The sequence below is a fragment of the Natrix helvetica genome, assembly GCF_964273705.1.
Source record: "Natrix helvetica genome assembly, chromosome: Z".
Taxonomy (NCBI): Eukaryota; Metazoa; Chordata; class Lepidosauria; order Squamata; family Natricidae; genus Natrix; species Natrix helvetica.
In genome coordinates, this window is record NC_138554.1 from 45,012,225 (window position 1) to 45,026,371 (window position 14,147).

At 37.5% G+C, this 14,147-nt stretch overlaps 1 protein-coding gene across 3 annotated transcripts in view; it reads right to left on the reverse strand.

The window, feature by feature from the left end:
* Positions 1–61: 61 nt before the first annotated feature.
* LOC309381493 (signal transducer and activator of transcription 5B) overlaps positions 62–14,147 on the reverse strand; it is a 44,913-nt gene continuing 30,827 nt past the window's right edge. For all 3 annotated transcript variants that reach the window (XM_081932545.1, XM_081932543.1, XM_081932544.1), the window contains exons 8-17: positions 12,570–12,725; positions 11,531–11,710; positions 10,691–10,778; positions 9,938–10,360; positions 8,050–8,144; positions 7,826–7,956; positions 7,555–7,713; positions 6,756–6,807; positions 5,734–5,844; positions 62–4,305 (exon numbers count right to left, since the gene is read on the reverse strand). In XM_081932545.1, coding sequence (XP_081788671.1) covers positions 4,179–4,305; positions 5,734–5,844; positions 6,756–6,807; positions 7,555–7,713; positions 7,826–7,956; positions 8,050–8,144; positions 9,938–10,360; positions 10,691–10,778; positions 11,531–11,710; positions 12,570–12,725 — 1,522 coding nt within the window. In that variant the 3' untranslated portion in view covers positions 62–4,178. The remainder of the gene's footprint in view (positions 4,306–5,733; positions 5,845–6,755; positions 6,808–7,554; positions 7,714–7,825; positions 7,957–8,049; positions 8,145–9,937; positions 10,361–10,690; positions 10,779–11,530; positions 11,711–12,569; positions 12,726–14,147) is intronic.

Below are 14,147 nucleotides of genomic sequence, written 5' to 3' on the forward strand. Positions count from 1 at the left end.
ACAATATTTTTCTCGCTGAGTATATTGGACACTTTGAGTTAAAAACCACACTAGTCACTACCTCCCTACAATACTTTATTGTAGCACAAAAATTACAACATCTTTTTCCAAAACATGGATATTTCATCAAAATAAAGATTTTTTTTTCACATAGATGGCTTTTGTGTCAAAAAAAAAACTTAAAAGCATTTAAGCAATATATCTTGAGGTTGCTATCCCTTTTATAGTTTAAAACAAAAATGAAAACATTAGTTTCATAAGTTTTTTTTTTCAAACACAAACAATATATTTAGCAGAAAACTTTACTTTGTATACCATTTAAACATTTGGCAAAACAATTCTTTAAAATAGTGCAATGTTTGTATGTCTCAGTTTTATGGATATCTCCCTCCCTCCACACTATGAAACAATAGCCAGGTTTCTAACAGTTGTTCAGACAGACCCATTGGACTAATGAAAGTGAAGTAGGAACAGTCCACCAAGAATGTATGTGCAATTTTTACAAAATTAAACAGAAGCACCATTAACATTAACAACATGCTTTTGTTGCAGATCTCTTTTTATTTCGAAGGGGCATGTCAATCTATATAGCAGAAAGCATCTGTATGGGCCAGTTCTGTGTGCTGCTCTCAAAGAACAACCAATGGCATTGGAACACAACTCAGTTAAGGTGAGTTAAGGTGTTGCTTGTTATGGAGGAAAGGGCTCAATAAAACCCCAGGTCATGTAAATGACGGGCACCAGGGAGCCTCCGTGGATATGTGAGATTTTGAAACCTATTGTGAGCAAGCTCAATAAAGAAGATGCAAAATAGACTTGCTCATGTACAAATAGCCTCTTATAAATACTCATTTATCCAAGACTAACTGGCGATTGTGTCGTCTGGTAGTTTAGCACCTTAACTTAGCTGCTTGTTGTTGTTGTTGTTGTTTAATGGAGATATATACATATTTCCAGGGCACTGGGGTTATCTACTCATCATCTCTAAGAATTGTCTTTGCAGCCATGTGAGTCCAGAATTAATTCCAGAAATAAAGATGATGCTAGAGAACTCCGGTGTCTTATTCTCTTTCTTTTTAAAAAATAAATGTCAAATGGTATAATAAGTTTAACAGATACAAAAGGGAGATATTGATGAGCACGTTGATGGTTACAGATATTGAATTGCTATGCAGTCTGCAAACAATGCAAATGTGGGAAATGCCTCTATGACCAGGGAAGGACCTTAATTCAGGAGAAGAATGTATCCTTTTTGTGCAGAAATCCCACATGTAATTTATGAAATGGATACTCCTCTGCTGGAGAGAGTTTTCTACTATAGACACAGCAGAACCAGCAAATATATTAAAACATTGTGCTATATCATAACATGGTTGACTTGACTTTAGACGAGTATAAACTTCACAGAATGATTCCTGAACCATACTTTATGGCTTAATACAGTGTGTGAACCAGACAGCTATGACTTATCATTAAAATAAGATGTGGTATAACATGATGTATGTGATTCATATAAAGTTGTGAAAACTGCAAGTTCCTTGCAGGCCCTTTCCACTGATCATGATGATTCAGAATGCTGGAAACTACAATCTGAAAAATCTGGGAGACTGCAGATTTACCACCTATGCTCTACATTTTTATTTGGAAGTGAATCCCATTGATAATTAAGAATAGACTTTGTAAGATTGTGCTGATACAATAACTACATAAAATTATTAATTAATATTTGATTTAAGGACAGTAGAGATGTTTGTGTGCAACTCAAAAGAATCTGAGACAGGAAACTAGTTTGAAAGAAAGTCAGCTAACATATAAGGATGATAAAATAAGGAAGTTGCGGCTAGATCAGCCACCCCTATAAATTGCTAGCTGGAATGATAAGTATTAGTGTCCATTACATCTGGAGGGCACCAGTTTGGCCTAAGATCTGAGAAGTTTTTGAACTGGATATAAATGATACTTCTCAAGAACATTCTATCCCAGCTTAGAAAGTGGTATTTGAGAAGCATTGTTGCCCACAGTCATTCAAATAAAGGCAATGAAAAGACTAATCAAAAAATGAGAGAGAAAAGGCATCTATCAAGGATTTCAAAACTATGAAAGAAAAAATTGAAATTAATGTAAATAAAGTTCAAAGATTTAATTTGTGCTAGAAGCTAAATTACTACTGCAAAATAACTGTATGGTCCTGGGCACACGTCCTCAGGACTTTCTTATGACTTATACTAAAAATACTGTAAAGATACTACTGCTGACTCTCCAACAATGGCTGTATCACTGTGCAGTGAAAGAAGATGGAAGTAAATGTATTATAGTTAGAAGGAATCTTTAAAAATACTAGGCAGTATATGCTTGTGCAGAAGAAAAAGCTTATGTGTATATATATATAAGTATCAGTTTTTCAAAATAATTCAGGAAGTCAGGAAATAATTTTACTTATATCGCAGGTATTAGTAAGAATAGTGAGTTACAGTAGTGAAGCAACTAACCCACCACCTAAAGATCTGCAACAGAAATGCTACTTGGGAGGGGATCTATTTTCCAAAGACAATAGTTATTTATGCATTTACTGATGATTCCACTATAATGAATACACTATTCTAAAGAGTATCATAGTTATTCCTAGAAATGATTTGTTTGAAAACAGCATATTAGCAGAAAGCAAGAAATTGTTTCAATAACAATTGATCTTTAAGGATGACTTCCAAGTGAATAGACTTTGTTTACCCTAAAGATGTATATTTTCTAACCTTTAAACAGTTGTTGTAAGAGTTACCGCCAGGGCAAAGTGCATATAACATGCTTTTTCCTAGCTTAGTCAGAAGTTGGGGGAGTTCCTGAGGAGTAAAAATTAGTTAAGCCCCACTGTTGCAAACTTTTTTGCTTAGATAAAAGTACCTAATCTTTATATTTGTAAATAAGCTCTCTGGAAAAATATGTCTGTTTGTTTGTTTTCAATGAACAGAGGAGAAACCCTGAAAATGCTAAGACCTAATCCTTAGGCATTTTCTCTCCCATGCCTCTCATAACTTTTGTTGGGTAATTTGTCAATCCCAACGAAAATATAATTATGGCTGGACTGGAAACTGGACCATTTTTCTAAATATAGCACCTGGTCCACAGATATTTGTGTAAAATCTGTAACTGTTAAAATAATCTGAGCTTTACTGAAGACTAAGTATAAAAATAGTGCATATATGAATCTGTTTTTTCCCAGTTGTTCAGCCTAATGGGGAGACATGGGAAGAGAATAGAAAAGTTTGTTGGGACATTTAGGAGTCAAAATGTCTTTTTCCCTCTGTACTTAGCAGTCAAATCCTTCGAACTGCTCCCCAGTCACTACCCTCAAATTCAAGAAGAGGGAAACCATTATTCTAATAGTAATTCTGTATTTAAATGAAAGCATCCTCCACAATCTGCTGTATTTGTGATTCGTAGGGAAAAAAACATCTGACATGTCAAAAGCCAATAGCACTAAATGCAGGAGCTTGGAGGTAAGCAAGCATCTCGCAACAAGGAAAATTGAAAACACTGGAAGTGAGTGGTTAGGCATATGAAAAAGGCTCCAGAGCACTTAGGCAGGGTTAGGCTGCAATGCATCAAAGGCTCAAAAAAAAATAAAGCTCCCAAAGTGAATGCCTCTTTTACACAGAAGACTGCATGTAGGCACGTACCCTGGAAGCGTAAGTCAAATGCAGGCATAAGCATACTGTTTATATTGGAAGCAGCAAAGAATAGAAATAAATTGGACACTAAATGACAAGGCTTTCAATAAGGCTTACTCTCCTCCTTAGCTCAGTCCCTTCTTGTCCCAGATACCAAAAGGCTTCTAGACAGGAAGAGCAATGTAATACATTCAGGGGGTGGGGGGAGGAAAGAGAAGGATTCCTAGTACAAATAAAATGATAGCTTGGCAGAAGGAGACCATATGCAGAAGCGGAAAGCCTGAGGCAAGCTTCTCAGAAGAGCAGATGGAAAATCAAGCAATGCACTCTACTGCCTTCCCCACATGGGCAAGGGAAGAAACAGCACCTACTGTCCCTCAGGTACCTTACCCTCTCAGCCAGAGGCCCCCACAGGGTGAGGAAACCCATTTTTACAGCAGCTACAAACTCCCTCAGGGAAGGGCTTCTAATATTTCACAGTTGCCTCATGGTCTCTCCATGGAAGGAGCAGGATCAAGACTGGTTATGGGAGATCCACTGGCTGTCAATGGGGCGCCTCAGCAATTCCTCCACATGTCGTGCCACATCCATTGAATCATCCAAGTCAAATTCTCCTTCTGGATCCAGCACAGAGTCAGGACTGAGAAAGAAAGAAAGGAGCACCATGAAAAAACTCTGAATTCTAAAAAAGCTATTTCTGAAAACTTTCTCAAGAGGCTGTTTGGAAGAAGCTCTAACAATCTGGTTTTAGAGAAGTATGAAGTTCTCTCAAACTCATTCATTTGCCCCTCCAGTTTAGAGAGGGGAAGGGAAATGACTTTCCCTAATTCTTTAAAAAAAATTAATCTTCACAGATATGATTTTTTTGTTTTCATCTTTTTTCTTACTAGGGAAATACTGACAAATGGGATAAGGTAAGGTGAGACATTGCCCATAGAGTTTAGATTACAGACTATACTTGCAGCAAAAGCAGGATTGAATGCATTTACTATTTTAGACTGTGATAAGTGGGTATAGGGTCGTTTTAAAAAGATGACATTTTGCATTAAAAAGAAATCTCATGTAAATTTAAAAATTATTTCAATAGGAAATGGCAAGATACAGTGCAAAGGTGCAGAACCTTCGTTCATTAAAGGAGAGCAAAATGATTTGTGTGGAATGTTGAAGGACACACTCCCAAAGACAGAAAACAAATGGGGAAGGCATTGCAAGAGTAAATGGGTGTCTTAAGAATCTATAAAGCTTAAGGTACATTATTTAGCCCTAAAAAATCACTCCCTAAAATATCCTCTCCATAGAACTCACATCTGAGCTCCATACATTCTGGGGAAACTCTGGGGATTGTGAGATGTTGGTATGCCATACTTTTTGTGCCACTTCATTTTCTCCCTGTTTATTATTTTTCCTTTCTGCACAGGGACAGCATTCAAAAACAGAACACTATACGTCTATACAATCTCTCTCCATGAGTGGCAAGTAACCAATTGGAGAGTTGAGTTGGCAGAACTACCTTTGCAATGTTTGCCACTGTGATGTCTAGGAACATTTCCCATGCTATGTCCTTCTCATAAATCACACAGTTCCCCAAATAACTGTTGAGTGGTAATTTAAATCAGGAGATTTAGGAAAACTCTCACCATTGGTTTCCCCAAAGGAGCTTGTCAAAATAATGCAAGCGGCACTTCAATGCAGGTATTATGCCTTTTCTGAGTGGATCAAGAAAGAGATGACACCCAGCACAATGCTCTGAGACTGCTTTCATTATTCCCATGAAAGCAGCAAGAACCCAAAGAGAGACTATTGTCTCTTCTCAAATACAATTCTTCTTATTAAGTATATTAATATTCTTAATATTATTCTTATTCTTATATACGCCGTCCCACACTCCTCAGTCTGTCCCAACCCAAATTAACTGGGCAGTGATATGACAGCAACCTCTGTCTTAAAGCAGATTAGGAACAAGCAAACGGAATATTGATGTTGCGAGATTAGTTACATTTTCAACTATAAAATGCAAGACACTACAACAGCAGAGAACTTTCAATGGCAAAGGTCTTGCCTCACTTACTTTTGTGTGTACATGTTGTAGTGAGGAGCAGGAGGGCAAACAGCCGGTGATGATGCTTGTTCCATGTAGGAAGTCCCAACACCGATAGCGTCTCCTGAAGAGGCAGCAAACCTATAACAGATGAAGCAGAAACAGAGAAAGATTTTTGCCTGATACCAATGGATCCTTCAGTGGTAAGAACAACATTAACTATTTGGGGTTGATTTTACGGAAAGCAGGAACACACATTTCAGATTACTTCCTTGATATAAATATCCACACTTGCCCTGGTATTAAAAGAATAAGAAAGCAGAGGCATAACTGCACAGAGAACCAAACTTCTTTTTTATAGAAAATGCAATCATCAAGCTACAATGGTTTTAACATTATCAACTTTTTCTCATTCCTATCTTTGCATTGAAGCTAGCAAAATGGAAACCGGATACATGTTGCTTGCGTCAAGTTTTTAAAATCATAAATCCTGCTTGGGAGGTGCAATATCTAAAGTTGAAAATGGGGGTACTAACACAATTATTGCACTCCTAGCTGAAAAGAGAGTGGCTCAATGGCTAAGACACTGAGCTTTTCGATCAGAAAGGTTGGCAGTTCAGCAGTTTGAATCCCTAGAGCCACGTAGCGGAGTGAGCTCCCATTACTTGTCCCAGTTTCTGCCAACCGAGCAGTTTGAAAGCATGTAAAGAATGCAAGTAAAAAAATAGGAACCACCCTTGGGGGAAGGTAACAGCGTTCCGTGTGCCTTCAGCGTTTAGTCATGCTGGCCACATGACCATGGAGATGTCATATGACAGTGCTGGCTCTTCGGCTTTGAAACAGAGATAAGCACCACCTCCTAGAGTCGGGAACGACTAGCACATATGTGCAAGGGGAAACTTTACCTTTATCTTTACCTGAAAAGAGAACTGAAAAAAGAGCTAAGGGAGGGGGGCAGGAGAAGAATTCCAGTTGAAAGCAAATCGCTTCTTCCTTATTTCTCTTTCCCTTTAAAAGAATCAAAATGCATTTTCTCAACCCACAGTACTTACTCCGGTACAACTTGCTTGATCTGCGGCTTTACATATCCATCTATAGCCTTTGCTGCAAAAACAAGGAGTTGGAGTATGTGAGAGAGAAGCATATAGTTACTGTACAAGGCAAACTTTACATAGGAATCCCTTTTGGAAATAGTAGTAATCTGGTATTCTTTTTCATTTTAATTACATGCATGTCAAAACTCTTCCCTAAGGAGGAATGAATTAATTTGGCTTGTTTGTGTTGCTTGTACAATATTCATTCTGAAAGCTACACCATTCCCTTTCCTTGTTGATCTGCAAATCTTTTATTGAGAAAAATCCATGTTGAAGACTTGCATATAACTATATTTCAAAACTGCTCAAAATAATTAAGTAAATTGAAACACAGTTTTTCCTTCTCAAGTATTCAACTGTAAAAACACTGATCTGGTCATTAAAGAGAACTCTTCCTTCCTCACCAAAAAGAAAAAAAAACTAGTTATCATCTATTTTACTTCAATTAATCGTCTTTATCACTATTTCCATCTTTTAGAGAAATATGCATTTCCTATCTAGCTGTACCACTGCCTTCTCTCCTTGAATTGGCATTTACCTCTCTTTTTAATAATGCATTTAAAAAACATTTTCTGGTAGTATCCTGTAATACCAGAGATATTTCTAAAATTATATATGTCCTTGTAGTACAATTTATATGGTCTAAGAAAAAAGGATTTGAAATTGCCTAGGTTCCTCTGCTGGGAATGGAAGGATCATATGTATACATTGGAAAAGACAATGATCAGAAAAAAATTAGGCACTTTTCTGCAATTACCTGAAGTGATTGGCATATAATATTTGGAGAAAACATCTTCCTTGGGTCTATCAGGATACACAAAAGTGAGATATGGGAGGTCACCAAGGCGGTCTGCCAGGGAGCGGATGGAGAAGTCACGGGTGGTGAAAGGCATTAAGTTCCAGAACATTCTCTCAGCTGCAAAAACCCCAGATCATAATCAGATAAAAGAATATATGCTCAATATATTCTGATCCAATGTTTTCAGAGTGATCAAAATAGGCATTAAGTTTGTTGAAAAAGAGCCTACCATTTTCAAACTTCCAGGCAACTGTGATCCCTCCAATTTCAGAGTCACTGAACCTCAAGAGGAAAGTTCCATCTGGTTTGCTGATTAGCAAATCATGTGCTTGCTGCTTGTTGATAAAACCTAGAATAGCCCTAGAGAAGTGGAAGCGATAGAGAGAAATCAGTCAACAAAGTATCTAGCCAGGGAAAAATAAATTGAAGGGGAGTGGGGGATAGGACTCTTACCCATCATTCCAGTGAGGCTTCAGGTGTTTCTTCAGGACTTCCATCACTCCATCAAACCATTGCCAGAATGTATAATTGCGCCCTGGAAGATTTTCCTGGTTAAATGAAAAGAAAGAAAAACATGATTCTGGAATCTCTCTTTGGTTGTTGGAGGTCTTTATATTTTCTCTGATTCTACATTAGTATATTAGAGAAGGAATAGCTTTATAGCAAAATACACAATCATATTCATCGGAAACATAATACAAATTCTTTTAAGCTTAAGTGACTCCAAACTGATGGAACGAAACTTGGAAAAACTTTGGAACCTCCGTAGATTTGAATGACTAATCATGGAAGATTTTATTTTATTTTTATTATTTATCACTGCACTGTTGAGTGGCTGTCAATTTTTAAAAGGAATCCAGTTAGTTACCCGTAGAGTTGATTAAGTTATACAAAATTCATGCATGCAGTACACTACTTGTTTTATATACAGTCCCCAAATATATTTCTGCAGATGCAAGAAGACAGTTCATATGGTGATATTACAAGACAGTATTTAAACTATTTCAAGAAGATTTTGATGTATGTCTAATAAATTAATACTTTGAAGTTGTTCTGTAATGTGCTAAACTTCCTCCAAGCTTACATGCAGGGTTGATCACTGGTTATCAGAAACATTTAGTCATAGCTATTTTGGTCCAAAGGGGATACATCAATTACTGAAAACAAAGGTTCACATACTTTTGTCCTACACAAATATGTAACTTTAAATCATTTTTCTCAATAAATAAATGAACAAGAATAATGTTTTGATAATTTATTTAATTGGATTTTCTTTATCTAGTTTTAAGACTTATGTGGAGAACAGATCATGTTTTAGGCCACATTTATGCAGAAATATTGAAGATTCAAAAGGTTTCATAAACTTTTAATCATCACTTTTTACGTTTCTTTTCACCTGATCGTGGGCATCTTTTATTTTGATACTTTAAGTGCAACTTTTGCATCATCTGTACATCCTAATCTCTACTTCCCTCAGAGGGACTTATAAATTTAATTGATTAATTCTGAATCTATCTTGAAAACAATCTCCAAGTTTAATGGGAGCCTATTTAATGTCAAGAATGAGCTCTGGGTTCAAAACTCACTGTCTGAGTAATACATCTTTAGTCTACATTATGCAAGAAATAGCATTCCTGAGCTATTGTCAATGTAATATATATTAATTTATTCATTTGGTTTTTAATCTTCTCAAAACAGATTTACTCTCTTCTCACAGGCTGTATGAATAAACTCTTCTAACATACTTAGGATTATCATTAAGTTTAATAGTAAAACTTCTTTATTGTTCTCCTTTCTGGGAGGTAAATCAATACTGTTCCCTTTTGGAGATCAAGGACTGAGATGAAGAGATTATCAAAAAATCCCAAGAGAAAGCAAGAAACTGAATTCCAACATTAAGGTTAAGTTTTGTTCTCTTTATACAGGGGGAAAAAGTTTTTATAAAGAAAAGGTTCTCAGTAAGACCATCAACATATTAAGTTCTTTTAATCAGCTGATGGTTTAGTGATTTTTAAACACAGAGACGTTCTTTTGAAAACGGCGTGGAATAAGTCTGAATTCACATGACTCGCTATTTACTGTATCAGCTGCATGTGTAGCTCCAAGACAGTTCAGGATTACATTTACAAACTGAATTGTCTCTTTTTTTATCTCAAATGCAGATTGAGCAGCAGAGAGAAAAAAGAGAACACGGGACAGTGATGCAGATGGGAAATGAAGTTGGGGGGGGGGGGGAAGGACTGGGGGAAAAGTTATGGTGATGGAAAAGGCCTGCAGGTCAAACTACATCCCACAAAGTGGTTTTCTGGCAAATCTGGTTATTAATTGGTTTCTTATTTACCCTGTTGAACTGAGCCCAGGAGACAGTCATATTGTTATAATCTTCCAGATGATTCATGCTGCTATTGAAGAGCTTTTGGGCAAGAAAGAGGAGGTTGTCTTTGGTGAGTCCACGGCTGCTCTGGACTTCAGACTTGAACTTCATGTTGAGAGCCTCACACAGCTGGGACCACATCACTTTGTCTGGCACAGCAAAGGGCACACGTCCTGGCTCTGCAAAAGCGTTGTCCCACAGCACTGTGGCAGTAGCATTATTATCCTGGCTGCCATGCACAATCACCACCACTGGCAGAGATAATGTCTTCACCTGGAATACCAGCTCATTGCCACCTACACTGAAATGAGACTCAAAGAGAATGGTGAACTTCTCCTCAGTCACTGACTCAGCACCACGACGATCTGAACGCTTGATCCGCTTCAAGGACTATGGATGGATGAGATAATAAGGGAGGGAGACACAAGAAATAGGAAACAGATCACAAATTGTCTGTTATCAATAGTTGTCTACATAACACTCAAGACTAAAAATATGAGCTCAGCTATAAACTCAGGCAGATCTTCCAAGGGAAATTTACTTAGTAACTTTAATTTCCACACCAGTTATTAAAAGCTAAATCTAGAATTAGTCTTTAGGAAATGTGGGACTTCAATAGATGATGAGGCTCTCCTCCTTAGTTACATTTTCAATAAGAAAAACAACAGTGGGATGTGAAGCTGGAGATAGATAGTGTGAATCAATGAAGACATATCTCACCATGTTGCGGAAATGAGCACTCAGTGTTCCAGTTGCCTGATGATATTCCATAACACAGGAGTTGTTCAAGATATCACCGCTGGACTCACTGCCAAAAGAAAGAAATGGCAGCTAGTTGAATACAAGCCAGTATACCATTTACTATCTCCTGCTGAGAGTGTTAATTTTGCACTATGATGATACCAATGATATGGCTCCATCCAGTGGAGATTGTAGATTGGTTCTCATGGCTTAATAAAATCTGCTTTTCATAATTCTGAGATCTATTACAAGCAAACGAATGTACAATGTACACCGAATTACCTAAAACCAAGCAGCCACTTTCTCCTCTGCTGTCCTTGTCTTTAGGTAAGCTTAAACATTTCCTATAATGTTGATAAAATTTCTACCTCTGGAGAAAGTTTTCTCCAACCAAATACTGACAAACTGTAACAAGGATATAAGTAATGAAAGTTGCCTTAGTCACAGGTTGTAAGAGCAGCAAAGAAGTCAAATAAGAAGGCTGAAAGCTTTCAGTCCTGAGAGTTGGGTTGAAATTCAGACTTTCTAACCCTTAATTACTTTAGCATTCAGGATAAACAGTAAAGATATCTTGCCAATTTAATTTTCAAAGTTACAATGATCATGTCTTTATTTAAGAATATTAATGGCATATTTCTATATATTAATTTTTACTCTTCACATCTTCTGACAGCTTTTCTTAGAGCGGCATCCTTCAGAATTGTTGGGTTTGGAAACCCGCACTTATGGAGGATAGTAAGCCATAAGAAAGCTGGTTCAGGAGAAATGGATTCTGTCTTCCCTTCCTTTGCTTCCTTAGCCTGTAATAAACATACATACTTGCGGGTACTCTCATTCTTCAGCAGGGCTTTGGCTTGCTGCTCACTGATGATGGTGGCCTTTACTTGTGGTGGGTTCATGTGAACATTTAACTTTCCACCAACCAGCAGTCGTACTGTCGCTGCAAATTTAGTCTGAGTCTTTAGCACCTGTGGAGGCTGCTTTTCTATTATGAATGTGCTATAACGAGAGGAAAGACCAAGTCATTAGTTACGGAAGGTGAAAAATAATGCAAAAATAAATGTGCTTTTGTGACTCAGTATGTGACATCTCATCAGCAAAGAGAACAATGGCAAACTACAAACACCTAATGAATAAAACACAGGCGCGCGCGCGCACACACACACACATGCACATCAATAAAGTACAGGTAGACCTTGACTTATGAACACAACAGGGACTGGAATTTTGGCTACCAAGTAATATGGTCTTTCAGCAAGTCACATGATCGGACCCAATTTTGCAACCATTTTTACTGTGGTCATTAAGTTAATGAAGCAAACCCAACTTCCCCAATTGACTTTGCTTTTCGGAAGCTGGCTGGGAAGGTTGCAAATTGCAATTTTATGACCGCTAGATACTGCAACTGTCATAAAATAGTAGTTGCACCACCAGCCCAAATTGTGATCACATGACTCGGGTGGTGCAACTGTTGTAATTTTGAGGATGGATCATAGATAACTTTTTCTGAGGCCATAACTTTGAACTCTCATTAAACAAATGGTCCTAAATCAAGGACTAGTTGAATTCAAATATCATAGCAACAACCCACAACAGGCAAAAGAAGATGTGTAAATAACCCATTAGACAAGTACAAAGGCTCTGCAATAATTAGAACTCTAACAGAACCAGAAATAGACTATCTATATAGCATATTCAAGTGCAATAGATACCAAAGCAATAAAAAAGCATTTATTAAAACAATCAACCTATCCCTTGAAGAGGAAATCTGTTGCATATCAAAAATATCTCAGTAATTACCTACAGATTATTACACACCCCTTGTAGGAAGCAAGTACATCTAACAACACAATCCTACCTAGTGACTAGCGCAGAAATTATGTCTGTGACGGTGCCATTAACATCTGAGAGCAACTCTTCAATTGGTCCAGGAATAGGGAGCTGCTGGTATAAGTGTTCGGCACGGCGTACTTGTTGGCGGTTCTGGCAAATGAATTCAGCCAGTTTTTCACACCTAGGGAAGAAACTCATTGTATTCTAGTTGGTCAGAAACAATGAAGAATCCTATGGCATCTGAAAGACTACCATATTAATTCTTGAAAGACTAACAACTTTAGAATTAGGAAAAGAAGAGAGAGCATGTATATAAGGATTAGTGAGGCCTAGGAGAAAAAGTATGTGATGGGGAGCACAAAAAGTCTTAGGGAAAATGATCCTAGCACAAGACATATTTCCTAATAATGCCAAGACATGCTATCTTCAACCATTATTCTGAATATTTGTGAATGTCATTTAAAAAAACAGACAAAGCTCAAACTGCCTTAAACTACACTATCTGACAGCTACTTCAGATTATAAATTCAAGAGAAGTGTATTATAGACAGACTATGGGCTACTTTTTGCCCTTTTTTTACTATCCATCATTATTGCTTATTATTTGTGTTCAATTAAGTTAGGATATTGGATTAATTTTACAATATAATGTTGTTTTGCATTTCAAGAGATAATCATATAAAAATAAATGGCCCTGTCCAATTATGTTGTGTAGTAGCCATATATGTTTGTTAAGCATGGCTTTTAATTTAATTATTTCATTTGCTTGTGGATTTTTAATGTTATGAATATGCCGCACAATGCAATTGTTGGATCAACCATGAATTTAATTTGAATTAGCACTGAGCCTGAAGACATAAAGAGAAGGCAGGGATGAGGTTATTTTAAAAAGGGTTCCAAATTCAGATTAATAGTAATCTCCTTTCCGGGGGTGGGTGGGTCAATCTATGGGCGAGGATGCAAAATTCTACAGAAAATATATCAGGAAGTAAGGACTAGTTATAGCAGCCATTATGCTAAGCTGAATCCAACCCCTCTTGTGACATATCACTGGCAACACCCCTTTCTCACAGCCAGGAATGAAAAATATTCAGCTTATATAGAATGGGATCGTTAGAAACCATTTACAGATATAACTTGCGAGTAGTCCTCACTTGATTATTGTATGTTCAGCGATGGTTGGAAGTTACAATGGCACTGAATGAGTTGTACTTACGAATGCAACTCAAAGTTACAGCCATTGAAGCACATAATCAAAATTTGGGCGCTTGGCAGCCTGCCCACATTTATGACTGCTGAATATGTTACAACTCCCCCACCTGATTATCTTCCCCTACTTTTGTCCTTTCGGTTGTCCTGCACTCTGCACAAGGAGGGCCTACAACGGGAGGAAGAAGGTGGTGAAGGTGAATCGGGGCTGAAGGGAGTAGTGGTGGGGAGCAGGAGTAAGCAGTGCAGTGCAGTGCAACCAATAGAGCAGAGCTGGGGAAGAGATAGGTGAGTGGAGGAAGTTAAAGCAGAGGTGAGCACAAGTCAGAGAAGACTGAATTCAAGAGGGCTGGACTGAAACCATGTGTGGCAACCTAATGATTCTAAGGTGATA